The following is a 25,978-nucleotide window of genomic DNA, read 5'->3' on the forward strand; positions in this document are numbered from 1 at the left end:
CACAGACTTGGAGCTGTCCTGGCAAAGCAACCCCTTATCTGAGGGTTGGGTTCCTTAACCCCAACCTGAGGCAACACACACAGTTGTCAGGTCTAGGGTGGGAGGGCCAGGTGTCGTTCCTGAGGAATCTCTATGAACCCCAGAGGCTGGCACTGCAGTCCCCCGGCCGTCCTCACCTCCCAGTGCCCTCTTTAGCCCTCACGAAGCCTCTCCTGTAGGCACAGAGCATCTTCCACTTTGCTAAAGCCACGGGAGGACGCAGCCTGGGGAACACCCTCTTCGTGGCATGACCATGTGACCGTGACTGTCAGCTTCAGCTGATACTCCTGGAGGGGACAAGAACCAGATTAAAGTGAGGCAGGTGGAGTGAGGCCTCCCAGAGGGTGTTCTGGAGGACACGGTTTTTTGTGAGAGGGTGGATTCATTCTGTTTCACTAATTAGTAGCGCCTGCTTGCGCTCATGGAAGCCTGTGCACCGGGGGTAGCATGAACAGAAGTCCTGGAAGAAGGGAAGATTCCAAAGAGAACAGATGTTTTGCAAATCAGCTCCATTTAGACATGCTAATGGTGGAATCCAGTTTAACCCTGCCTCACAGGCACACACGCAGTGCCCAAACACAGCCGAGCCAACACCAACACCACACTGTCGCCTCTGTGCCTGGCTCTGGGCTCTGCTCTATGGTGAGGCTTTTGTAGCGTATTGACATCTCAATGATGTTTTTCCTTCCACCTAATGGCACCATTAGCGTTGCCTGTTCTGAATCTGTGGCAGGCCTTGTGCTAAAATATTCTGAGTGCATGATCTCATCAGATTATCAGAAGGTCTGGGAGATAGGCATTATAATTACCCACATTCTGTGGGTGGGGGAGCCCCAGCAAATACAGAGGTTAAATAGCTTAACAGAGATCTCATGGCTGGTATGGGTGTGTGGTGGGGCCAGTGTGAGGGCCCTGGGATTCCAAGACCTGAGCTGGGTCTCTGGTAGTCCTTTGTGTCTCTGAAAGGGCTTTAACATTTGGTACGCATTAAACTCTCGACCAGAATGTAAGGCAGACTCAGTAGCCCCCTTAGCCAGATGAGCCTTGTGACCAAAGCTCCAGGCGGGTATGTGCTATTCTAAGTGAACTTAGTCAGACGCTCTCAGCAAATGAAAAGAATGACCTAGCCAGCCAAGCACAGTGAAGGGCTGTCATACCAGGTACTCTAGCAGCTGAGGCTGGAGGATGCGAAGCTCAAGGCACACGTGGAGTGAGTTCAAGGCCAGCCTGAGCACCTTACTGGCATGTCTCAAAATAAAAAGTAAAAGGGGGGTTGAGGAGATACCTCCGTGGTACAGCACGTGCCTGGAGTCCACCAGTGAGGGGGTTTAGGTGTGGCTCAGTAGTAGAGTATGTACAAGGCCCTGAGTTCAATCCACAATACTGGGCTACAGCGCAAGGTATGTGGGGGGGGGGGGCGGTGTTGGCTACTGACATTTGGAAACTGTGTGTCCTACAGTGAGCCTACAATTAATTACCTCTGTTTCCAGATGTCCCACATAGAAAAATCATCTTCCCACATCAAGTATGTCTTTGAAGGCAATGTTCTAGCTGGGTGTGGTGGCCATAGGGGCCTGGAGGGCTGGAGACCAGCCTGGGCTACATAGCAAGATCTTATCTCAGAAAACCAACAAACAAGAAGTTTAATCAAACAAAGATTGTCCCCTGCCTTGGACCCTGTGTTTGTAGCTATAGTATGTAAAGACAACACCTCTAACACAAGCGTTTAACAGAAGGAATTCTGTTCCCTTGCAGAGGCCAAAGCCGGCTGCATTGGTCTGATGACTTGTATCTCACTCGTCACCTTCCAGATGACCCAAACATTTGTTTGTTTCACGGTACCGGGGGTTGAACCTAGGGCTTCGTACATGCTCAGCTAAACTACTACTGAGCTATATACATCCTCAGCTCTCTTTAACTTTTTTTTTTTTTTTTTAGTTTTTACACTTAGTATGTGGGTGTGTGCATGTGGGGGGCGTGTGGGCGTGGGAGAGTGCATGTATGTGTGTGTGTGTGTGTGTGTGTGTGTGTGTGTGTGTGTGTGTGTGTGTGTAGGTCAGAAGACAACTTCAGGAGTCAGTTCTGGCTTTCTACCAGCTGAGCCATTGAGCCATCTTGTCAGCCCTCTTTTTAGTTTTTGTAACAGGGTCTCTCTCCTTCAGGGCCTTAGACCAGGGGCTAGAGAGATAGTGTGGTCAGTGAACTGTTTGTCATGGAGGCATGAGGTCCGAGTCAGATCGCTAGAACTCATGCAAAACGCTGCTTAGCAGTGCGGCTCCCCGGGCTCACTAGCCAGCCAGCCTGGACACTAGTAAGCCAGTGAGAGACCCTGTCTCTAAAACAAGGTGGGTGGCTCCTGAAGAATGACTCCCAACGTTGTCTCCTGGATGGCGCTCAGACATGAGCAGGCATGTTATACCCTCATAAGCATGGACCTCCCTCTCTCCTCTCTCTCTCTCTCTCTCTCTCTCTCTCTCTCTCTCTCTCTCTCACACACACACACACACACACACACACACACACACACACAAGCTTCCCAGGCTGGCCTTGAACTTTCCATCCTCAGCCTCCCAAGCCGCTGGAAAGATAGGTTAGGCTCCCTGATGAGTTTTCAGGAGAAAAGTGATTTCTATGTTAAGCACTGAAGTGAGGCTCCCTCTCCACGCCCCTCCCCTTCCTCCATCCACACTGCCTTGGTGACTTTGTGCCCCCCCAAGTGTCCAGTGTCCAATGGAGTGGGGAGAGGGGCAGGTAGCTCTCAGTAAGAGAGGTCACAACAGTTCAGTCACGGAGCAGGGAGGTGACAAAGAAAGTCTCGCAGGGTCCCACTCTGCTTTGAATGAATACATAAAGTGATGGGGTCCCACAGACTCTGGAACCCCATCTCCAGGTCTAGCTATTCCCGTTCCTTCTCTGAGAACATCAGTAAACCCTTGCTTTCTTACCGCCTGCCCCCACCCGCCCCAAATGTGACAGAACTTGAATGTGGGTAGGAGGTGAGGCCCAGCCCTGATTGCTACATCGTGATGGCATCCTGGGGCAGGAGCGAGCCAGCCTCCTGGGGACCGGAGTTGAGTGATTAAAGGGATGGACACCAGATACTCGGGGACTGTGGGGACAAACGGGGACATCCCTGGAGAGAGAAGGGGGCCTGGAGTCTCAGGAGAGGGTGTGGGGCATCAGGGTGGGAAAGACAAATCTCCAGCCAGAGCCGTTATTGCCACACTCCCGGAAACAGCAGGCCCTCCTCCCACTTGGAAGCCGTTTGCCTAAACTTCTCCCAGGAAGACTTCCTGGATCGGCCCCACTCAACTCCAAACCCTCCTCCCACTGGGTAAGCCATAAAGATATCTTGGGCAGACAGACACTTCAGTTCTCCCTAATGGGAAGTCAGGAAAGACAAGACGGCCAGCCCTTCCATTCCTGCGCCCCTGGAGGAGGCGGAGAGCCGCCTAACAAAACAAACAATTACAGAGTGATGGTAACAGGTGCTGGGAGGACAGCAGAGAAGAGGACCCAGGGAGGGGCCTGTGAACCGACTTCCAAAAAGAAACAAAGAAAGACCGAGGGTGAGGAGAGACTGAGCTGGACCAGGTGCCTGAGGCAGAGCCAGCATGGGCAACTCAGATGAGAACCTGTCTGGAAATAAAACCCAGTAGTGCCTGAAGGTTGGTTCAGTGGGTAAGGGGGCCTTGCCATCAGGGCATCAGGCATATTGTCTGACCCATATAGGAGAGGAGAGGCTGGACTCTGGCAAGTTATCCCCCTGGCCTACACACACGCGCGCGCGCACACACACACACACACACACACACACACACACACACACACGCTGTGCACAGCGTGTGTGGGTTTGCACGCTCACACACATACACACAATAAGCATCATGAAAAACAAATTAATGAGAAAAGTAAAAAGAAGGCTGAAGACACACCTCCGTGGGGAGAAGCAGGGAGAGAGAGGCCAGAGATATCAACCGGGATCACCCTGTCACCTCCAGAGCCTCTCCCACCAGATCCTTGACTTTGAAGGCCCAGTCTAGGGCCAATGAGAAGCTTGAAAGTTGGGACTTCAGAGCTCCAGCAAAAACCAAGGGCCAGCTAGGAGGAAGGGCCCGCTGCCCCTTATTGGAGGGCCCCTTGCACCACACAGCCTCACGCTGAACTCGACAGGACCGGGAACATCACCTAAGAGTCAGGAGCTATCTTGATCCCCGTTAATTGGCCCCAGGGAACCTGGGTTCCCAACCTTTCCCCATTCGCACCGCTTCTCCCGGGGACGTCCCCTCGTCCGCCCCCGTGTGGCTGTGATGCGATACTGCAAGGCCCTCCATACAGTTGATAACAGCCCAGAGCCTCAATTTAAGAATCAAGTTCAGGAGAAGACAGAGCAAAGAAGTAAGGCCACAATTTCCAATCCGGAAGGTGGCTTTGATCGGGTGGCTCTCCTGAGTCAGCTTAGGGCCGGGTTTCTGTCACTGATTCACAACTTATTGGAGGCCCTGTGTCTAACTACAACAGAGGACAGTGCGGCCAAGCACTTAGGTAACTTGCAAATGACACAGAACTCACTAAAATGGCAGGGTTTCTTGCCTTTCTCTTACTTCCTGCTCCCCTCCGTGGATATCGGGGGGGGGGGGAGGACAGTGATGGGGGACCTCCTCCGTTTGGGCACCCCGTTTCAGTTCCATGAAACACAGAACCGTCTGGCCCGGTCCCAGGGCCTCCACAGCCTGTGTGCAGGGCCCCTGCCTCTTTCCCCAGTGTCACAGCCCTGGTTACATAGCAAGGTAGTGAGTGGCTTTGGCTTCCCTTTCACTCCCTAGCTTCCTAAATGCTGCCACCATCTGCCAGTCCCCATCCAACCAGGAGTGTTATGACATGCCCCAACATTTCTCCACCAGTCCTTGCTGGCCTGTCCCCACCCCTGGAGCTGGCCTGTCATTTTGAACAGCCTACTGATTCCAACCCCCTAGTTTGAGCCGTTGGCCTATTGCCGTTTCAGGCCATCAAACACCTACAGCTGCAGTAAACGTGGTATTTGTATGTTAGGCAAAAATTGTTTTCGCAGATGGAGACGCTTGCACTCGCTGAGACCCGGGCTACCCAAACCTAAGCCCGGGTCTCTTCTCTCTCCAGCCACCCCATCTTTCATTCCAGGCTGGGGAGAAAGGTTCTCAGCCATCCACACACCTCCCCACTCCCCCACACCCAGGTCAGGAGAATGATATTAAAGAAAGACAAGTTGAGAAAGTCTCAGGAAAACAAAAGAGGCTGTGTTTTATTTCCACAGAGATAAAGCAGGAAGTTCCTACTGCGTTGTCAGGGGAACTTCCCGTCACAAACGGGAGACGGTGAAGAAGCTGGCTGGCTATCCAGTGAGGCTGACTTGTCTCCCAGACACCACAGCTGAATGGGAAGGGTGAGGACAAGTGGACCAGGTCCCCAGGTGGGCTGCTGGGGGATGTCGATGCCCAGGCAGGTCTGTCACAGCAGAGAGGATTGTGGGTAAGTACAGTCAAGCTCCCTGAAGACCTGTGTTCGTGAAGCGTCATCGGTAACTAGAAGGAATTTTCTAGAAGAAAAAAAAAAAAACACAAAAGGAGGAGAAAAACAAATGCTAGAACACAGCCGCTCCCACATCGATGGAGAACAAACCCTTTTGTGAACATTCCTGCCCGTCCACCCTCAGTCACCTCACTTGTATGTCTTTTTTTGTTTGTTTGTTTGTTTGTTTGTTTTTTAGACAGGGTCTCTCTGTGACCCTCTGGCTGTCCTGGAACTCTCTCTGTAGACCAGGCTGGCCTCGAACTCACAGAGATCCCAAGCGCTGGGACTAAAAGCTTGCGCCACCACTGCCTGGCCACTTTTACTTCTATATAAAACAAATTTTGTGGTCTCACTGGGGTACTCAGTAACCACTTTCCAGGCCAGGCATGGTGGTGTGTGCCACCTGTGCCACCAGCACCTGGGAGAATTAGGAGTTCAGAACCACCCTAAGCTACACAGAGAGACCGTGTCTCAAAAACGGAAAAACGAAACAGCGCCAAGGGAAACGGACGTCCATCCTGGGGCCTCACTTCACCGAGCCTCTGAACCTTTGTCTCCTGGAAGGCTCACTGTCCGTAAGTACCTCAGGCCAGCCTTCTCCTTGGTTCTGTGCCTTTGTAGACTCCCCCCCCCCCTTGCAGCCTTTCACCCACAGACAGCATTCCCTCACTCATACACAGTCCCAATGTGTCCTGGCCGTTTTCTAAAGAATCTTTCTCCAGGCCCCACAAGTGGGGTGCTCTCCCTCATCCCTCTTCAGTAAGCACCCCAAGGAAACCTGATTGCTGCTGCTGCTCCTTGAGGCCCAAGGGAATGCCCAGCTCCCAGCCTGCCCGAGAGATGGCCACTTCTACTGCTGACATCCGGCCATGTGTGGCTTCCCTGACACCTACCTACCAAAACTTCAGCCACTTCAGCAGGCCAGGTTGTGCCCGGGAAGCCTGTAAGACAAGGGTAATGGCTGAGTGGACATCGCTCTGTTACCTCTGTTGGCATCCAGGCACACCTGGCCCCACCCCTCAGGGACCTGGCAGAGTGTGTCACCCCTACATGCCTGGCAAGCAGTGCCCTGGCTCTGTACTCAGGTGCAAAAGGTCCCTTTAAGAGACAAGCTCCACCCACTCCCAATCTCTCTGTCCAGCTGTTCCTCTCAAGAGGCAGGCAGGTCTTTGCCTCTTTCTCTGTCTCTCTCTCTCTCTCCATCTCTCTGTCTCTGTCTCTTTCCCTCTCCCTCTCCTTCTCCCTCTGTCTCTCTCTCTGTCTCTCTCTCTCTCTCTCTCTGTCTCTCTCTCTCTCCATCTCTCTGTCTCGGTCTCTTTCCCTCTCTCTCCTTCTCCTCTCCTCTCTGTCTCTCTCTCTGTCTCTGTCTCTCTCTCTCTCTGTCTCTCTCTCTCTCTCTCTCTCCATCTCTCTGTCTCTGTCTCTTTCCCTCTCCCTCTCCTTCTCCCTCTGTCTCTCTCTGTCTCTCTGTCTCTCTCTCTCTCTCTCTCTCTCTCTCTCTCTCTCTCTCTCCATCTCTCTGTCTCTGTCTCTTTCCCTCTCCCTCTCCTTCTCCCTCTGTCTCTCTCTCTGTCTCTGTCTCTCTCTCTGTCTCTGTCTCTCTCTCTCTCTCTCTCTCCATCTCTCTGTCTCTGTCTCTTTCCCTCTCCCTCTCCTTCTCCCTCTGTCTCTCTCTGTCTCTCTGTCCTCTCCTCTCTCTCTCTCTCTCTCTCTCTCTCTCTCTCTTTCTCTCTCTGTCTCTCTCTCTCTGTGTGTGTGTGTCTTTCTCTCCTCCCTTCCCTTCCCCTACTCTCTCCCCTTCCCCCAATAAAACTTCCCACCTAAGCTCTGTCTGCATGGAGTGTTTGTCCCTCACCCACTGTGGGGCTTCCCACCAAGGCCCCTCTCTGCGCCCTGTCACCCCCAGAAGCCTGGGGTCCCTCTGTCTTCAGCTGCCTCTTCTCAATCCCCGCCCCCACTCACCGAGGACGACGAAGGTGTGACTCCTCCCTGGGAAAGAGAAGATCAAACAAAGGAGGTGACACAGGGTCGTGGCAGCCCTCTCTACCTTGGCCTCAGGCTTCCCTAGGTCCCTCACAGGCACAAGTCAACATTACCAGCAAGGCCCTTCAGGCTGGCCGTGAATACTCAGTCTGTGGATTTTCCCCCAGGGTGACACTGAATAATGAATGAACCCCAAATCCGCAACACGGTGGAGGAGCAGGAGTAGAGCTCTCCCCTCCATGGGGTGGATAGAGGTCAGATGATGCCTTGGTGGCATTTACTTCAAAGTCAAAGAGCCTCTCGCATACCTAGGCAAGTGTCCTACCACTGAGCAATGTCCTCAGTCCCTTTTTGACCTTTATATCTTGTGACAGAATCCCTCTAAGTTGCCCAGGTTAGATGTGAACTCTGTAGCCCAGGCAGTCCCTGAATTTGTGATCCTCCTGCCTCAGCCACCATCCCCACCCCAACCCAGGTAGCCGGGATGATACGCCACAGGCTGCAAGTTCTCTAATCTTAGAGAGGACTCTCGAGCCAGGACTTCACTGTTCTGAGAAGCAGAAGGAAGTCCCGGGCCTGGCTTTTTTCTTCACCAGCCTACCTAGTGTCTACCATATTCACGCTCTGGTGTTAAAACATCACCTTGCTTATTTCTTGGCTGGTTGAATGGCTGGCTGATCGGCATCGGTTGCAATGCCAGGAACGGAGCCCAGGGCCTTGCCTCTGGTAGATGGCCACTCTACAGGGGAGCCATGCCCCTAACTCCTAGGACTGCCTTCTGGCTTTTTGTTTGTTTGCCTGCTATTTATTTATTTTGCATATGTATGTATATGGCCGCAGTGCACACGTGGGGGTCAGAAGACAACGTAGAAGAGTCAGTTCTCTCCTTCTTCCATGTGTGTCCAAGGGATTGATCTCAGGTTGTGAGACTTAGCAGCAAGCCCCTTTACCCGCTGAGTCAGCTCATGGGTCCCTAAGACTGACTTGTCTGCAGCTATGCAAAACAAGCTCTCAATTGTCCCCTCCCCATCATTTTTTTTTTTTAATTTCCAAAGAGGCTCGAAGAATTCAGTTTCCCACCAAAGAGTCCCTAAGCTTAGCTTCTAGGATGTGGGGTATCCCTCCACCCCAGCGGCTGCCCCACGAAGGGCAAGAAAGCCACCCTATGAAGCAAGTCTGTGGAATGACACGAGACACAGGACGGGATGACACACACTAGAGTCCCCCTTACAAAGCAGTGTGATGGAGAAAGGAAGCAAGCCTCTTCCTGCTCCGAGCACACCACACACACACACGCACAGAGAGAGAGAGAGAGAGAGAGAGAGAGAGAGAGAGAGAGAGAGAGAGAGAGAGCCGGGCATTGGTGGCGCATGCCTTTAATCCCAGCACTTGGGAGGCAGAGGCAGGTGGATCTCTGTGAGTTTGAGACCAGCCTGGTCTACAAAAGCTAGTTCCAGGACAGCCTCCAAAGCCACAGAGAAACCCTGTCTCGAAAAACAAAAACAAAACAAAAACAAAAACAAAAAAAAAAACAAAACCAAAACAAGAAAGAGAGCAGAGACAGAGAACAAAACTTTTTCAAAGCTCACCTTGGCAGTGGTCTTGGCATAGTATTGCCAGTTGTAACCAGGACTCCCCTGCTGGCTATTATAGTAGTTCTGGGGGAAACAGAAGGACATAGGGGGTGCAGAGGAGAGAAGATGGCATTACATTGTGTAAAAAACACTTCGCTTCTTTGCCCAGAAAGCAGGTTTCTTAGGAGCCCATGCTTTGTCCCCTCCTTGTAACGTTGGCTTTCTTTCGTGTTACCCAACAAGGCCAGTTGGAGCCCACCCCATCAGGCCCTTCCTCCTCCCTGGCCCCTATCCTCAAGTGCAACATGGGGGTGAGGGTAGGAGACCAGGAGAAAGGGTGGCATTTATGTTGGGGGAGGGGGCCGGGGAGGAGATAGCTTGCCTTGGCTGTGACAGCTGACGCCTCTTGTCTTGCTGCTTCGGGCTGAGCAAACTATCAGGTGGGGTGGGGGTAAAAGAGAGAATTTCAGATTAGCCAGTCTTACGAATGGAGCTGAGAGACTTTCCAGGGGCGCCTGTAGACAGAGGCACTCACCTGATCAGTACCACCTGCCCTCTTCTGCAGTGACGAAAGATCTGAGCCCTAAAAAAGGAAGCTATGGTCAGTGGCTCTGGCCGCTGCCCTCCGGGCCTTGCCAGCTTCCAAAGCCCACACATTGTGCTGCCTCCGCTCCATGCCCCACTTCCTCTTGGGGCTCTGCCTATCCCTCTCCACCCCTGTAATGGCCCCAGCCAAGTCCAGTAGGACTGGAGGATGCCGGTGGCCCAGATAGATACAGGACAGAGATTTCCACACTCAGGGTTGCAGGGTTTCGGGGCCGTTGGGCAACAGCACCACCCCCACACCTGCCGCGTGGTTGGGAGCTCTGAGCAGAGACGGTGCTAGAATAACAAAGGAGATGAACCCACGTGTGTGCCTCAGCCCCAGCCAGCCCCGTGCACACACTAGACCCTGCTGCCTCTTAATCCTTCTGTTCTGGTGCTGTTCTCCAGGAAGCTCAGGGTTAGGGTAGTTCCCAGAAAAGGGAAGTCTGGCAAGGAAGCACTTAGAGCGCACACTCCACAGCTCCTCCACATTTGATACAGGCAGTAAGGATCAAACCCACCCTAGGCAGGGGCTCTACCACTGAGCCACACCCCAGCCCCTCACTGGGGGATTCTAGGCAGGGGCTCTACCACTGAGCCACACCCCAGCCCCTCACTGGGGGATTCTAGGCAGGGGCTCTACCACTGAGCCACGCCCCCAGCCCCTCACTGGGGGATTCTAGGCAGGGGCTCTACCACTGAGCCACGCCCCCAGCCCCTCACTGGGGGATTCTAGGCAGGGGCTCTACCACTGAGCCACGCCCCCAGCCCCTCACTGGGGGATTCTAGGCAGGGGCTCTACCACTGAGCCACGCCCCCAGCCCCTCACTGGGGGATTCTAGACAGGGGCTCCACCACCGAGCCACGCCCCCCAGCCCCTCACTGGGGGGATTCTAGGCAGGGCCTCTACCACCGAGCCACGCCCCCAGCCCCTCACTGGGGGATTCTAGGCAGGGGCTCTACCACTGAGCCACACTTCCTCACTATCAGCTCTGGCACTGAGGTCACAAACTGGCCACTCACAGGCCTCTAGACACTTTCTGTTTGGTCTTCTTAAAAAAAAGTTGCAAATGATTTAAAATCCGATTTCTAGTTTTTTCTTGAAAGAAATGACACTGTTGTAACTCTGATCCTACATGTGTGCATGAGGAACCCCGACAGCCTTGCCTTGGTTCTGGTTCCCAGAGCTACCAGTCACACAGCATTGAGGTGTGGCTTTGTACATCACACAGTGGACCTGCTCATCCCCCCAAGCCCCAGCTGTCCAGGCCTCCTGCACTTGCCGGAATGCCTGATTCCCCCCCGGGTTTTCCTCCCCTGTACCCCTTTGCCATTGCTTCAGAACTGACCCTGAGCCCTTTCTCCAGCCCCATCTTGTGGTCTCCCCTCCACCCACTTTCCCTCAGTACCCACCCAGCTGTGGCTGTCTCCACGCCAGGCCACACCCAGCAGGATAAGCAGCAGAGCAGAGACAGTGGCTGGCTTCATGGTTCTGCTCTGGTGTAATGAGTGAGTCCCAAGCCTCCTGCCCCGGGATTTTATCCTAGGGAGACCCCTCCCACCTCACTCCTGCTTCGGTGACTCACAGCTTCCCTGTCACTCCCACTCCACCCAACTCAGAGTTGCATAAACCAAAGACAGTGGGAAGGGAAGGTGTCCTCCCTCGTCGTGGAAAAGGAGAAAACCCAGACAGGAACGTCACTAAGCCACCTATCTGTCAAGGGACCGCCAGGCCTGAGTCTCCAAAGCTCGGCTGCCTCACCCCCAAATGAGAAGGTCTGCCCAAGCCCCTTACCTCAATCTGTTTCCAGTTGAAGAAAGGAGTATTGCGTTTGAAATTCTGGAAGGAGAAGGAGAGATGAGAGCATGCCCATGGTGCCAGAACTCAAAGGGTAGGGAATGAGAACACACTGGGCAGGGTGCCAGGTGGCTGTTGGAAAGGCCAGGTGTGGCCTGAGATTGGGTGAAGACCAGCATACGGGAAATTGGGGGGTGGGGGGGTGCTTGAGTTTGAGATAGTGCTGGGGATAAAATATAACGAGATGGCTTATCTCAAAGATGAATAAGAGTCATCAGGTGTGGCGGCACACACCCCGAGCCCCTGCGCTCAGAATGACAAGACAAGACAAGCTGTGAGTTCCAAGCTAGCCTGTGTTACACAGTGAATTCAAGCTCAGCCTGGGCTAGCTAGCAAGTTCAAGGGCAGCTGGGGCTCCATAGGGAGATCCCTTCTCAAAACCATAAAATAACAGCAAAAAAAAAAAAAAAAGGAGCAAGGAGCTGGGGATGTCGCTTAGTAACAGAGGTGAAAAGCTCTGTGTTCAAGCCTCAGCATTGCAGAAATGAAACAAACACCCCCCAAAAGAGGGACAATGTTTGTGGCAGGTGGACAATAGCTGTTTTGAGGGAGAAGAGAGTGGGCGTGATGGCCAGGGTCCCCAGGTCTTTGGAGAGTGGGACTTCTCCTACCTCCCAGAGTCTGCGGAAATAGAGTAAGGCCCGAGTGCTGGGAGGCGGGAGGCGGCCCTGTGAAAGAAAGATGGGGGAACACGTTAGCCGGGAGCCCAAAGCCCTGCTCCCCCAAAGCCCTGACTCCCCCTTTCAGCCTCCAGAGCTGCCTTGTGACTAATGTGAGCAAGGCATTCTGGGGTTCCCTAGGGACACCAGAACCTGGAAACAGAGAGAGACTGGCTACATGAGGATGCTGTATGCCTACCCACGCCCAGCTCTGTCCCTCTCCTTGGTACGACTGTCACAAAGCCCTTAGGACCCAGGGCTACCACAGTCACCAGCACATCTCTGTACCCCCTCCCAGGACAACAGTGGAGGCGAAGAAAGGAACGGAGACCGGAGACCGGCAGTGTGGGACAGCTATGGTTTATTTCCAGGGGGCGGGGTGAGAGTCGGGGTGAGGGAATGGTGGGGACTCCCATCCAGCTGGTAGCTCCTCATCTGGTGGTCATGGTTTGTGAGAGCTCCCTTTGTCCTGAGCAGAGAAATGGGGGTTCTAAGAGGAAGCTAGAGAAGGAGGTGTCTCTGGGAAGCAGAGGGCGGGGTGGGGTCCGGGGCTGACAGGGAACCCTGCTCTTAATTCTGCATGGGTCTTTTAAGACACTGTCATCACTCCACACAAGCCACGGGTCCCTGGTTGGGCTAGAGCCCATCCCTCACCGGCTGAAGTGTTTAGCTCCCTCACCCCCTCCCACTGGGGAAGACTGGAGCTGGGTGCCCTGTCCTGTCCAGTTCTGCTTACCACTTTCCTCCAGACTGACCTGCTGGGAGGCCAGTCCCTGTGAATCCCATCTAGCTAGCATTCCTCGGATGGGCAAAAATGCTTGGCGCAGTGCCAGCCTGTGCCCTGGTCTCCTAGGGGAACCTCAAGTCCCCTAGGGACCACAGCAAGAAGGCTTGCCCCACCCGGAGCTATTTTCTTAAAAAAAAAAAAATGGACCACTCATTCCAGGCAAGGTGGTAGCATGTCTGGAATCCCAGCACTCAGAAGGCCAAGTCAGGGAATGCTCAGGTTTGAGGTAAACCAGGGCAACCTAGTGAGTTCAAAGCTAGCCTGAGCTACATTGGGGGTTCTGTCTCAGAGTTAAATAACAAAATACAAAAATAAGGCAGAAATTATTGTGTTCATTTAAACCAGAAACACATTGCAACGGGGAAACACCTGTCTCTCATACCTTTGCCTCATTTCGCAGAATTTAAACAGGTTTTCCTGAAGTTTGCAAAATTTCGTCCCCATTTCACCACTGCCCAGTCTCCCATGAAGACCCCAAATCTTGGACAGGTTGTTTTAGGATAAATATTAAAATGTTAGCCATTCAAAGGGCCAATCAGGTGGCTGGAATGCTTGACAGGGTCAGAGTACCTACTGGAGAGCAAGGATCCCCAGCACACAGTAGGACCACTCTGTGCCATGGAAAGGGAATCCCAGAGAGGCCAACTCTTTCAAGATCAGCCAGACACCTAAGTCATTAAGTGATGCCATCCAATTTCTAAACTTTAGCAAGTAAGTAATATTTTTTCTTTTCTTTTTTCTTCTTCTTCTTTTTTTAAATGTGTCTCGGTGACTCATGAGAAGGCCACCCCAGTCTCTTGGGTGTGTACTGTCATTTCTTAACAACCTCCAATTTTCCTGTGCCTGGTGTCTCAGGCCTGTCATTCCAGCTACTCAGGAAGCAGAGGCAGGAGGACAAGGCAGAGTTCAAGGACTGCCTTGACAACTTAGTGAAACTCTGCCTCATAATAAGAAGTGAAAAAGAATGCTATAGAGGTCACTCAGTGATAGAGCCCCTGCCTAGAATCCCCCAGTGAGGGGCTGGGGGCGTGGCTCAGTGGTAGAGCCCCTGCCTAGACTCCCCCAGTGAGGGACTGGGGGCGTGGCTCAGTGGTAGAGCCCCTGCCTAGAATCCCCCAGTGAGGGGCTGGGGGTGTGGCTCAGTGGTAGAGCCCCTGCCTAGAATCCCCCAGTGAGGGGCTGGGGTGTGGCTCAGTGATAGAGCTGCTTACCCAGCCCTGGTGAAACTCTGGATTCAATCCCCAGCTCTATACAAAAGGGATTGGGCAGACTGAGTAGGCATGACTCTCAGGAATTTGCTGAATGAGAAGGTGAGTGACCCTACAAGGCCATATGTGGACTGAAAACCCAGAGCCACAGGAAAATGGACAGGGGGAGCTGCTGGGTACCAGATGTGTGATAGGCTTAGGAGTGACCTGGCTCGAGTACAATCCTCACAGCAGGGGCGGGGAAGCCTCCTCTTCTCCTCGCCCTATCCATCCCTATCACAGTGATGCCCCTGGCCAGGATAGTTTGTTATCGCGATAGCTTGCTGGGAAATGAGAGGATGAAGGGCAAAGAAAAAGTTCCCAGGCAGAAACCGCGACTGTGGATGACAGGTGTGCCTGTTTAGACGGCTTTTTAAAAGAGCAAACTTGGAGTTTATTTTTCATTTTTTAAAAATGTTTACCTTTTTAGTTCTTAAATTTGTTATTTGTGTGTCTGTCTCTGTGTGTTGGGGAGCAGTACCCGTAAAGGCCAGAAGAGGGCATTGGATCCCTTGGAGCTTGAGTTAATAGGCAGTTGTAGGCTGCCTGATGTGGTTGCTGGGATCTGACCTCTGTCTGCTGCAAGAGCAAGTGCTCTTAAACACCAAGCCATCTCTCCAGCCCTAATTTTAGTTTAAAGAATTTTCTTTTTCAGCACTTGGGATTGAACCTAGGGCCAAAACACAAAGTGCTCTACCACTGAGCCATAATCCCAGCCCCTCACTGGGGGATTCTAGGCAGGGGCTCTACCACTGAGCCATAATCCCAGCCCCTCACTGGGGGATTCTAGGCAGGGGCTCTACCACTGAGCCACGCCCCCAGCCCCTTACTGGGGGATTCTAGGCAGGGGCTCTCCCACTAAGCCACGCCCCAGCCCCTCACTAGGGGACTCTAGGCAGGGGCTCTCCCACTAAGCCACATCCCCAGCCTCTCACTGGGGGATTCTAGGCAGGGGCTCTACCACTGAGCCACACTTCCAGCCTCTCACTGGGGATTTCTAGGCAGGGGCTCTCCCACTAAGCCACGCCCCAGCCCCTCACTGGAGATTTCTAGGCAGGGGCTCTACCACTGAGCCACACTTCCAGCCTCTCACTGGGGGATTCTAGGCAGGGGCTCTACCACTGAGCCATGCCCCCAGCTCCTCACTGGGGGATTCTAGGCAGAGGCTTCATTTCAACTCAGACCTTCACTGGTGGATTTTAATTTTGAGGTATCATCTCCTTAAATTGCCCAAGCAGGCTATGAACTCACTCTGTAGTCCAGGGTAGCCTTGAATTTGCTAACCCTACTGTCCTTTCTTCCCAAATTGCCAAGATGACAGACCTGCACCTCACAGGTCTAAAGGGGAGACTGAGGCTGAGGAGTCACCTGCTTCTTTACCTTGAGATATTAAAGACACCCATCCCTTCTGCTCCTTGCCAGCACCCAACAATTCCCCAGTTCACCCTGTCTTTCCAGGTTTTGGATTCTTTTGGCTTGAGCATTTGCCTAACCACCTTCTTAGTAGTCATCACTACCATCCCTCTGCATCACCATGAAGATGTCTAGCTCGCCTCTGTCTGGTCCTCTGCTCTCAAATCATCAGTGGCACGGCCTGTGGCCCTTACCTTGTTTATGGCATCCCAGTTAATGAAACCCAACTTGGATTTAAAATTCTGCATTGAAAACAAAAAGAAATGTCCAAATCAGATCAAGAAACAAGGCTTGACTTTGGGGGTTTTGTTTTGTTTTGTTTTGTTTGTGTTTCAGGCTAGAAAAAGGTCAAGGGCCAAGCTGGAGACCTTTGAGTCTCCAGATACACCTTTGAGGCGATTTCATTTCTCCAGAAGTGGCCAACAGGCAGTATCAGGCTTTGCCTGCCTGCCTGCTTCAGAGCAGTGGTTAAGAGCACCGGCTGCCCTTCCAGAGGATCTGAGTGAGTTCTAGTCCCAGCACCCACACGGAGGTTCACAACCATCTGTAACTCCAGTTCCAGGAGAGCTGATGCCTTCTTCTGGCCTCTGCTGGCACCGTGTGGTACACAGACATACATGCAGGCAAATCACTCATATGCATAAAATAAAAATAAAGTTACAAAATTTTAAAATAAAAGATCAAGGCCACGGTTTTCTCTTGGGGTGCGGAGGACTGAGGAAGTAGGGTTGCTTCTCCTCAGGGGACCCGAGCAAGCTTTCAAAACTTACCTCCCAGAAACTGTCAAAGTTGAAGGGCAAGGAAGATGGGTCAGAGTTCTAAAGAATGGGTGAGAAACGGCAGGAGGTTAAGAGTCCACTTTGTGAGCAAGAGGCAGAGGCAAGGGGTGTGGGCATCAGGGAGGAAGAAGACCGGGTGTGCCTGACACCCCAGCCCCAGGGTGGAGTAAGAACTTCACTCACCATAGCTTTGAGTCCACTGACAGCTTCATTGCGTCCACCATCCCCACTGGACCCATGCTCCTGAGAAAGGGAAAGGAAGCCATGTTCCAGGCTCATGTTCACGGTCACACAAGTGCCTGCCAGTCTAGCCCAGGCCCACCCATCTCCTCCACTGGCCCCAAGTCTCTTCTCCTCACCATAGCCTTTTCTCTTCTTTCTCCCACCCCTGAACTCCTGGCTCAAAAAGACGAATGGCTTTAGCCACACAGCTGACCCGATCTCTTGAGACACATGCTCACTATGTAGCCCAGGCTGGCCTCAAACTTGCAGTGATGCCCCTGCATCAGCCTCCCGGGTTTAACAGTGGTTACAGCGATCCACCACAGTGGCTGACTGACAGACTTCTGCCTCCACTTTCTTCTGCCTGGCCCCTACAAAGGCCAGTGAAAATGACGAGACATGGCGTGTGTTCCTACTGTGCGCCAAGCACACCCGCACAGGACACCTCTGAGATGACTTCATTTCTCCACAAGTGTCCCACAGGCAGTATCAGGCTTTGCCTGCCTGGACCCTGCATCACCTTGGTTTGACCAGGATACAGAAAAGTCTACACTAGCTAAGGAAGATGAGTTGGTCAGGGTTCACTGTCCCTTCTTAGGCAAGCGAGCCAGGCTCAGAAGAGGTCAGTTGACTTGCCTGAAGAAGCATAGATGAGGAGCGGCAGACCTGACTTTTAACAGGCTTCATACCCAAAGTTCAGCAACTCTCCACTTTCAATACTTAGTTATTAAACAGGTTGAAATGTACACATGTGTTTGTGTGTGTATGGGTGTGTATATGAACATACACACGTATGCATGCATACTCCCCTGATCTCTATTGCGGGGGTAGGAATCACTGGAAATAGAACCTAGAATCTCACATATGTTGAGCAGGGGCTCTACCACTGAGCCACGCCCCCAGCCCCTCACTGGGGGATCCTAGGCAGGGGCTCTACCACTGAGCCCCATTCACAGCCCCTCACTGGGGGATTCTAGGCAGGGGCTCCACCACTGAGCCACGCCCCCAGCCCCTCACTGGGGGATTCTAGGCAGGGGCTCTACCACTGAGCCACGCCCCCAGCCCCTCACTGGGGGATTCTAGGCAGGGGCTCTACCACTGAGCCACACCCCAGCCCCTCACTGGGGGATTCTAGGCAGGGGCTCTACCACTGAGCCACGCCCCCAGCCCCTCACTGGGGGATTCTAGGCAGGGGCTCTACCCCTGAGCCACACCCCCAGCTCCTCACTGGGGGATTCTAGGCAGGGGCTCTACCACTGAGCCACGCCCCCAGCCCCTCACTGGGGGATTCTAGGCAGGGGTTCTACCACTGAGTCACGCCCAATTCTCTTTTACTTTTTAAGATAGGATCTCTCTATCCTCAGTCTCATTGCCCAGACTGTCCTTGAACACACTCTACAGACCAGGCAGTCTTTGAATTTGCAAGCCTCTGCCTCACCCTCCCCAGTCATTAGGATTGTGAGTCTTCCCTCCAGGACTGATCTCTGTCCTTTTTCTGTTACTGTTGTCTGATTTCCCACTTGCCATCAGTTATGGCTCTGATGCCAAATGGAAGGAGGAGAGGAGCAATGGTAGGGGAGGGGAGGGAGAGCCCAGCAGCCATTTTGTTTTCCCGATAGTCACTCATCCTTTTTAGAGCTGCTAGTCCCACCCTCCACTGTTCCTTCTGCTAAGCCACCCTGGCTGTCCCCTGCCTTACCTGGTAGTCATGGGAACCCCCAAGGAGCCGGCTGCTTTCTCTACTTTCCTAGGGAGACATAAAGTGCAGAAGTCAATTTAAGAGGAGAGGGCAGTGCAGAGGGGTGCAGGGGTGGAGAGGGGAGTGTGGACAGCACCTTCTCTCCTGTGTGGCCCGGTGACTGCTCACGTCTGCTTCCTAATACATCACCGTCTGCTAATACTCATTTCTCCAGAACCCGGGAGAAACGCCAATGCCACCAAGTCATCTGAGTCTTCCCCTGGCCAGGCTGCTGGACTAAAGCGACAGACTAGAAACTCCAGATAGGCTGGTGTCTGTACCCGGCAGAAAGGGAGTGGCGGCTGGCAAGCCCTTGGGTCCCTGCGGCAGGCGGTATGCAGCTAAGCTGCTTAGCCACTTCCTAAGCTAGAGATCAGCAGCTCCATTGTCCATTCCTCATTCCCAGAGCTAGCTGCAGACCTGACCAGGATGTGGGATTCCTGCCCTGTTAGCATTGCTGCTAAAGACCAGTGGCTACTGTTTTCTTTGCCAGCAAAGTTTCTACTCTCAAAGGCTGCTGTCCCCCTGCCCTGATGTCCCCTGGGAGCTCTGGGACCTCCCTGTTCTCTGCTAAAGTACCATAAAAGGAAGAAAAGAAGAAAAAAATAAAATTATGTAAGCACTCGTAAACACTAGAAAATAATGGAGACATTTAAAATAATACACCAACAGCAACAACCATAGAAACAACCATGACGTTGCTGACTCTGTTTGTTTGTTTTTTCTGAGACAGGGTTTCTCTGTGTAGTCCTGGCTGTCCTGGGACTCACAGAGATTTGCCTGCCTCTGCCTCCCGAGTGGGGAGACTAAAGCTGACTCCCTATGTTCTTAAAGTTGATTGAAAGATAGATAGATAGATAGATAGATAGATAGATAGATAGATAGATAGATAGATAGATAGATGAAAATAGATAGATAGACAGAGGAACAAGAGTTAACAAGTTGGAAGCCTTGCTCTTAAAACCCGGAACCCATACAAGTTACCACCTAATATACAAGTTCTTGCTCAATCTCCCCTCCTCTCCGTCTTCTCCCCATCCCATCTTGCCCCTTACCCAGTGACCTCTGCTGCACTCGGAATCCACCAGGGCCCACCCAGCCCAGCAGCTTCAGCTGCTTCAGCATCTCCAGGGAAAGGATGAGAATCACGGAGTCCCAGCCCCACCCCAGATCTGCTGGCTCAACCTGCATTTTGCACAAGACCTCTAGGTGTGGACATGAGTGTCACAGTGATGTCAGCCAGCATCACTGCGGGTGCTGACCCTTTTGCCCAGATTTCCAGAACAACTAAGGAAGGTGCCTATGTGTGCTACTCCCCTACTAGAGTTCACTGGCCAGGGATGATGGGACATTTGACACGACTGTCTCTAAAATGGGCTGATAAAATACTGAAGGTGGCCATGGCGATGCACTCCAGAGACTGAGGCAGGAGCATCACAAGTCTGAAGTTAGCCTGGGTTTTAGCGAAAGCCTTTCTAAAAAAATAAATAAACAGAATGAGACTGGTTTACACATGGATTCCTCACACCAATTCAGGATATAAAGCAAAGCACAATGTGTAAGAGTTTGCCATCCACGGTTAAGACCTGTTTGGGCTACTGTTTAGGGGGTTCAAAGCCAGCCCTGTCTCAAGATAAAAACTACAAAGAGGGGCTGGAGAGACGGCTCAGAGGTTAAGAGCACTGACTGTTCTTCCAGAGGCCCTGAGTTCAATTCCCAGCAACCACATGGTGGCTCACAGCCATCTGTAATGAGATCTGGTGCCCTCTGCTAGCATGCAGGCAGAAGACTGTATACATGATAGATAAATAAAATCTTGGCTGGGCGTTGGTGGCACACGCCTTTAATCCCAGTACTCGGGAGGCAGAGGCAGGTGGATCTCTGTGAGTTGGAGACCAGCCTGCCTGGTCTACAAGAGCTAGTTCCAGGACAGCCTCCAAAGCCACAGAGAAACCCTGTCTTGAAAAAAAAAAAAAAACAAAAAAAAACTAAAAAGAAGCTGACCTTGATGAGTCATGCCTGTAATCCCAGAATTTATAAGGCTAAGGCAAAAGGATTGCTGTGGGTTTGAGGCCAATCTGAACTGACCCTGTTAGTGAGCTCTTGTCTTAAAAAAGAAAAGAAGAGAGAAAGAAAGAGTCAAAGAAATAAGAATGAAGACTAGTTCCATGGTAGAACACTACTTGTCTGGAACTCAGCACTGAGGGGCTGGGAGGGCATGGTTGCTCAGCAGTTAGAGTACCCCAGAACCCCCCAGTGAAGGGCTGTGGCTCAGTGGTAGAACGGTTGCCTACATGAACAAGGCCTATGGTTCAGTCCCTGGCCATGTGCAAGAGTGAGCGCACGCGCACACACGCACGCACGCACGCACTTGCAGAAGGAATGCTGTCCTGTTCTCCAACTGTGACTTTGGAGACTCAGTATTTCGGGGGTCTATGTTTGGGTTCCCTCCAAGGATTGCATTGGGGCTGAGCTGAGTGGGCTCCTGGGGCCACAGCACCGTCACAGTGATGAAAGGCTGGCGCTGTGCACGGAAGTTTGCCTCTCACCTGATTCCTAGAGCCTCCGGCCATGCGCACATCATCCCCAGGGTTGTCACACTGTGAAGGAAAGATTTTTTTTTTTTTTTCTCAATCTCCCACTGATCTACAATCTCAGTCTCCATGACAGCATAATAACCAGCTCCCCCTGGGAGACAGCAATGCCCCCCATGTTCAGCCGGCCCAGCCCGGCCCTGACCTCTCTCCCAGCATCTGTGCCACTCACCTCGGGTTTGTTCCCACTGCCACTGCCACCTCGGCTGCCCGAGGACGAGCCAGTTCCCTGCAAGGAAAGAATCAGCATGATGTCTTAAAAGTGTGTGCAAGGCGACACAGGAGTTCCCGGCCTCCATTCTTTCCTCACCTTTGGCCAACTGGTTGCTAGAGGCAATTGAACTTCAGTAAAAGAAGGCCAGGTATGGCCTGGGGTTTGGAAACACACAGTGACTTTGGGAGTCTGAGCTGTTAGCTCTCCAACACACACACACACATACACGCACACGCACACGCACACGCACACGCACGCACGCACGCACACACGCAAGCGTGCACACACACACCCCTCATGAATTTTTTTTAAAAGAAGCTGCCATTAGGGGTCAGGCTAGGGCCTGTCCCTTCTTTATGCACCCTTTCTTAAAAAAAAAAAAAAAAAAAAAAGGAAGAAGGGACCCTAGAGTCCTTACCCTGGAGACTGAATAGCCTTCATCAAAATTAGACGTCTCCAGTTCCTGAATGGAGAGAAAGGGCACTCTCAGGCTCTGCACACAAAGCCTCCAGTGATGTTATTGTTTATTTATTCACGTAGCCCAGGGTAACCTTGAACTCATTAGGTAGCCATGGATGACCTTAAAACTCCTGATGCTGCCGCCACCCCCAGGGGTTAGGATGACAGGAGTGTGTCACCACACTTGGCTCCTGGGGAACTGGGGATGGAACACAGGTCTCTGTACACGCTACACAAGCACTGCAGCTCATACTTGCCTCCCTAGACCCCTAAGGGCACTGTATGACCCTGAGTTTGGACACCCTCTCTTGGAGCTCATCTCTCAGGCACACCTTTCCGGCTCTCCCACCCATCACGTGGGGGCCTCACCTCTGCAGAGTTACCAGTGTTGTCTACACCACAGCCGCCCTTAAGTCTCCATGGAGACACCCACCCCCTCCCGCGTTATCCCCAAGCATTCCAAACAAGTGGGGATGTCTTGTTTGCTTTGTTTTAGATGTAGCCCTGGCTGGCCTCAAACTCTACAGCAATCCCCCTGCCCCAGCCTTCCAGGTGCTGGAGAGAGCAATGTCATCCATTGCCGACCTGTCTTCTTCCATCCCCTAACTCTCAGCAAGGAGTAAAGTTTAGACCCGAGCCAGAACTCTCCCACCATGGCAGCGTGCACAGGAAGGGAGCCAGCACCCCCTACTAAGGAACCCCGTAATTAGACCTGGGAGGGTGGGGAGCCAGGGCTGAAGGAGTCTCAGGATGACCACTGTCACTGAAGCCACCCAGCTTTAAGGGAAACCCCAGAGCCTGGGTCCTCACCACCAGGACCATCATCACCCCATCCCCAGGAAGAAACTTACCCGGGACCCAGAACTACTGCTGCCGCTGTTGCCTTGGCCGCCGTTGCCTTGGTTACCATTGCCATGACCGCTGCTGCCGTGGCCACTACTGCCTTGACTATTGCCACTGCTGCCATGACTATTGCCACTGCTGCTGTGACTATTGCCACTGCTGCCGTCGTGGCCACCATTGCCACCGCCGCCGCCGCTGCTTCCCTGCGGGACAGCAGAACAAAGCAACAGCTAAGGACAGGGCCCTACACTTTACTTGTCCCTTTCTTTCCTTGGCTCTGCATAACCTCAGCCCACCTAGGAAGCCGTGCACCCCAGCCTTCCCAGAGCGGAACCACAGGCCACGCCTCCTCTTACCCCAGAGTTGCTTTCTCGGGAGCCAGACGATGGGGGGTTGGTACACTGCGAATGGAAGGGACCCCACAAGGGCAGAGATGTCAAAGCCACCTTCACAGGCCAGGCCTCTCTGCTGCCTGTGTCTTGGCTTCCTCACCCACTTCCAGTTCCTGGCCTGGAATCTCCATCCCTTCCCCCACCCCTTCCTTTCCTCCTTGTCCCCCCTCCTCACCCCACCCCCGACCCCGTTCTGTCACACCCGTCCAGACAGCCTTCCCTTCTCTCTTACCCCTGAGTTTTGGTTGTTGCCTCTCACTGCCCCGTAGCCAGGCTGAGCTACAGCCCCCTGCAGGGAGGGTGAAACCCAGTTTAGGAAGCAGAGGGTAAGGAGGGGTGGGGAGGGCAGGGTTGAGGGATGGGTCTGGGTGGTGACTTTACCTGCGCGTTGGCCTTGTAGCCGAATGAACTGCCATCGCCACCCTGACCCACAGAGCCTCCCAGAGAGTTGGTGCCAAAGTTGCCTTCTGAGGCCCAGGGAGTCCCTTGACCACCGGGATTGCCATGGCCTCCAAAACCACCTTGAGAGCCAAACATTCCATGGCCTCCAGATGTCCCCTGAAAGGACAACACACCTGTCCTCAGTGTGCCGAGCTCTGACAGTCGGAGCGGAGAGAGAGACTATGCAGTAGAGAGATCCATGAAACACTTCCCAGGGAAGTGTCTGCTCACCCTTCGGCTCACTTCTCAAGGTTCTTGCCCCAGCCACCCTCAGCCCCTGGCAGCACCCAGCTTCCCCAACCACTCACCCAAGACCCGGAGTTGTGAGCAGCATCTATTCCTCGTCGAATGACATCCTCGGCCTGTCTGCCAACCTCATTGCCAGCGTTGCCCAGAGATCGCGCTGCTTCCCCAAGCCTGTGGTCGAAAGCATCCCCTCGGGCCCCCCTCAGTGCATAGCCACCTTCCCCTCCATGCCCCTGACCAAGGGCGTCCTGGATTCCAGAGCTGGCTGCTTCTTTAGCCCCTTCGCCCACAGCCTCTCCAACTCCGTGGCTAATGGCGTCTCCCATTCCTTGTGAGGCACTTGCTCCTACGCCCTCTCCTCCGTTCTGCAGTGGGCTAGCTGCCCCGCTACCCAGACATAGGGTCAGCAGGAGGCAGGCCAGGGACCCCCGTAGCTTCATGGCTCCCCTGAGGATCTTTGAGGCCCGATCTGTTTCCTGTTCCCTTCTCTCTTCCTCTGGACTATGGGACCCTCCTGCCTTTCTTTCTCTGCTGGCTTACTCTACCTTCCTGAGGACCCACAGCCCCCTCTCTCTCTGTTCCCAGACTCCCTTGCTTTCCAGAGTGTTCCTTCTCGCCACTACCCCTTATACTGTAGGTTGGGAGAAGGTATCAGGGCTGGGCAGCCCAAGATCCCTCCTCCAGTGACTCAGGGCCTATCCACCGATAGGGTAATGAAGCTTAATTGTGAGTGAGAGCCTGTGTTGAAACAGAGAGAGCCGGACATCAGGGAGGGAGGGGAAAAATAGAATGAGAAGGATGCAAAGGTGTTCCAGTTGCCTAACCCCAGGAATTTGGGGCACAGGGTGGGGACAGGAGCATCTGAGGAGATAGGTGTCGATGCCCTCTGGAGGTGGCAGGGTGGGGGTACTTAGGAAACAGGACTCCCAAAAGGCGAGACCCCCAAGGGTATAAGGAGAGGGAAGCCACAATGCTAGGGGACCCATCCCAAGTAAGCCATCAAGCTCAGGGACATGAGGACAGGAGACAGGTGACCTTTCTTGGCCCCTCCTTGAGTCCAGTGGGCATTTCCTGCTCCCACCTCTCCTCTGGCATGCCTCTGCCTGCAGGTGACTGTCCTTGCAATCTCCACAGCCCAGGAGACATTAGGAACTCTGGGGCTGCAGTTGAGTTCTGAGGTTCTGGGGACCCTGGTGTCGAAGGAGTTGGACCCCTCTGTGAGTGGTCCAGCAAGGAAGGATTTGGGCAGTTGTCACTGAGAGCTCAGGGGCCCTGGGCGCGGAACAGGGGAGCTGGGCGGGTCAGCCACCCCCAGGGGAAGAGTAGGCGGGAAAGACCAAGGGAGGGAGAAGCTGACCCAGACACCCATCCTGTTTACCTGGATGGAGGGCCATGTGTGTCTGTAAGAGAGCCCACAGCCACCATGCTGCTTGCTTGACACCCGCTGCCTTCCCCAGGGGCCAGGGCAGCCCTGGCAAGGGAGGAGGGGACAGCACTAGAACACCCCCTGGCCCTCACCCTCGGTCACAGCTCCAGTGGGGAACCCGGGCATCCTCCCCACAGCTCATCCCTGTCTGACAAGTGTGACTGCTTCTGTGTTCCCAGGGGCCCTGGGTCCTCCCACTTGGAACTGTCTTGTATCACCTAGCTTCATCACCTAGTTAGGAGGGGCCAGTTTCCATCTGCCTTTCTCAATGTCTCTCAGTCTCTCCCCACCCCAACATCCGCACCCCAACTTGTAACATTCAACACTTCTCTGTGTATAAACACCATTGCTGACTGTCCCCCGCTCCTTCCCCCTTCTGTTTCATTGCTGACACTTAGTTATGCTGCTACTGCTGCTATAATAATGATAATAATAATCACAGCTCCAGTTTGTCCAAAGCTTTCTATGCATCCAGATTTCTATTCCGGCTTCTGTATGGTCAGAATCATCCAGGCCTGAAAGACGGCTCTTTTTATTAACTCCCTCCCCCCTCCATCTAGACACTGTGGCTCAGAGAACACAAGAGGGCCTGCAGTGGAACCAAGAGCCAAGCCCAGACCTGCCTTTGGCAGAGCCTGAACTGCGAAGCCTTGTCTGTCGCTCCAGTGTGTCACACCAACCCTTTCTTGTCTAGATGGAATTAATTTTGATTTTGCTCGGAAGCCATGTAGGAAGAGGGGGGTGCAGGAGGAAATCTGGGGCCCCGGGATGAGTGACAGAGCCTCCAGTCCCTGGCCCCACCCATCCCACCCGGAGGTTGTGTAGAGGAGGAACTCCGGACAGAGTGCCCACTGACTCAAAAGTCCTTTTGTGGTCGCCCTGGCCAGGCTTCATGTGCCTGGTCCTGAACGCCCGCCCTGTCCCATCTC

At 53.3% G+C, this 25,978-nt stretch overlaps 1 protein-coding gene across 2 annotated transcripts; it reads right to left on the reverse strand.

Moving 5' to 3' along the window:
- Nucleotides 1-5,295: 5,295 nt before the first annotated feature.
- Nucleotides 5,296-25,768, reverse strand: Dmkn (dermokine). Of its 2 annotated transcripts, XM_027431088.2 has the most exons (20): nt 23,686-25,768; nt 23,318-23,494; nt 23,169-23,225; nt 22,901-22,945; nt 22,553-22,747; nt 21,661-21,705; nt 21,201-21,257; nt 20,984-21,034; nt 18,396-18,443; nt 16,658-16,717; nt 16,466-16,513; nt 15,890-15,937; nt 12,201-12,257; nt 11,527-11,571; nt 9,682-9,729; nt 9,529-9,579; nt 9,162-9,230; nt 7,552-7,578; nt 6,483-6,530; nt 5,296-5,614 (listed from the first exon to the last, which is right to left on the reverse strand). In XM_027431088.2, exons 1-19 carry the CDS (start codon nt 24,061-24,063, stop codon nt 6,483-6,485), a joined length of 1,554 nt encoding a protein of 517 aa, XP_027286889.1. In that variant the 5' UTR covers nt 24,064-25,768; the 3' UTR covers nt 5,296-5,614. The 2 variants fall into 2 exon arrangements, with proteins under 2 accessions (XP_027286889.1, XP_027286891.1); XM_027431090.2 differs by lacking the exons at nt 11,527-11,571; nt 12,201-12,257; nt 15,890-15,937; ... (9 more) ...; nt 23,318-23,494; nt 23,686-25,768 and adding an exon at nt 11,145-11,298.
- Nucleotides 25,769-25,978: the final 210 nt, after the last annotated feature.

Source organism: Cricetulus griseus, chromosome 9 (genome assembly GCF_003668045.3).
Source record: "Cricetulus griseus strain 17A/GY chromosome 9, alternate assembly CriGri-PICRH-1.0, whole genome shotgun sequence".
Classification (NCBI taxonomy): Eukaryota; Metazoa; Chordata; class Mammalia; order Rodentia; family Cricetidae; genus Cricetulus; species Cricetulus griseus.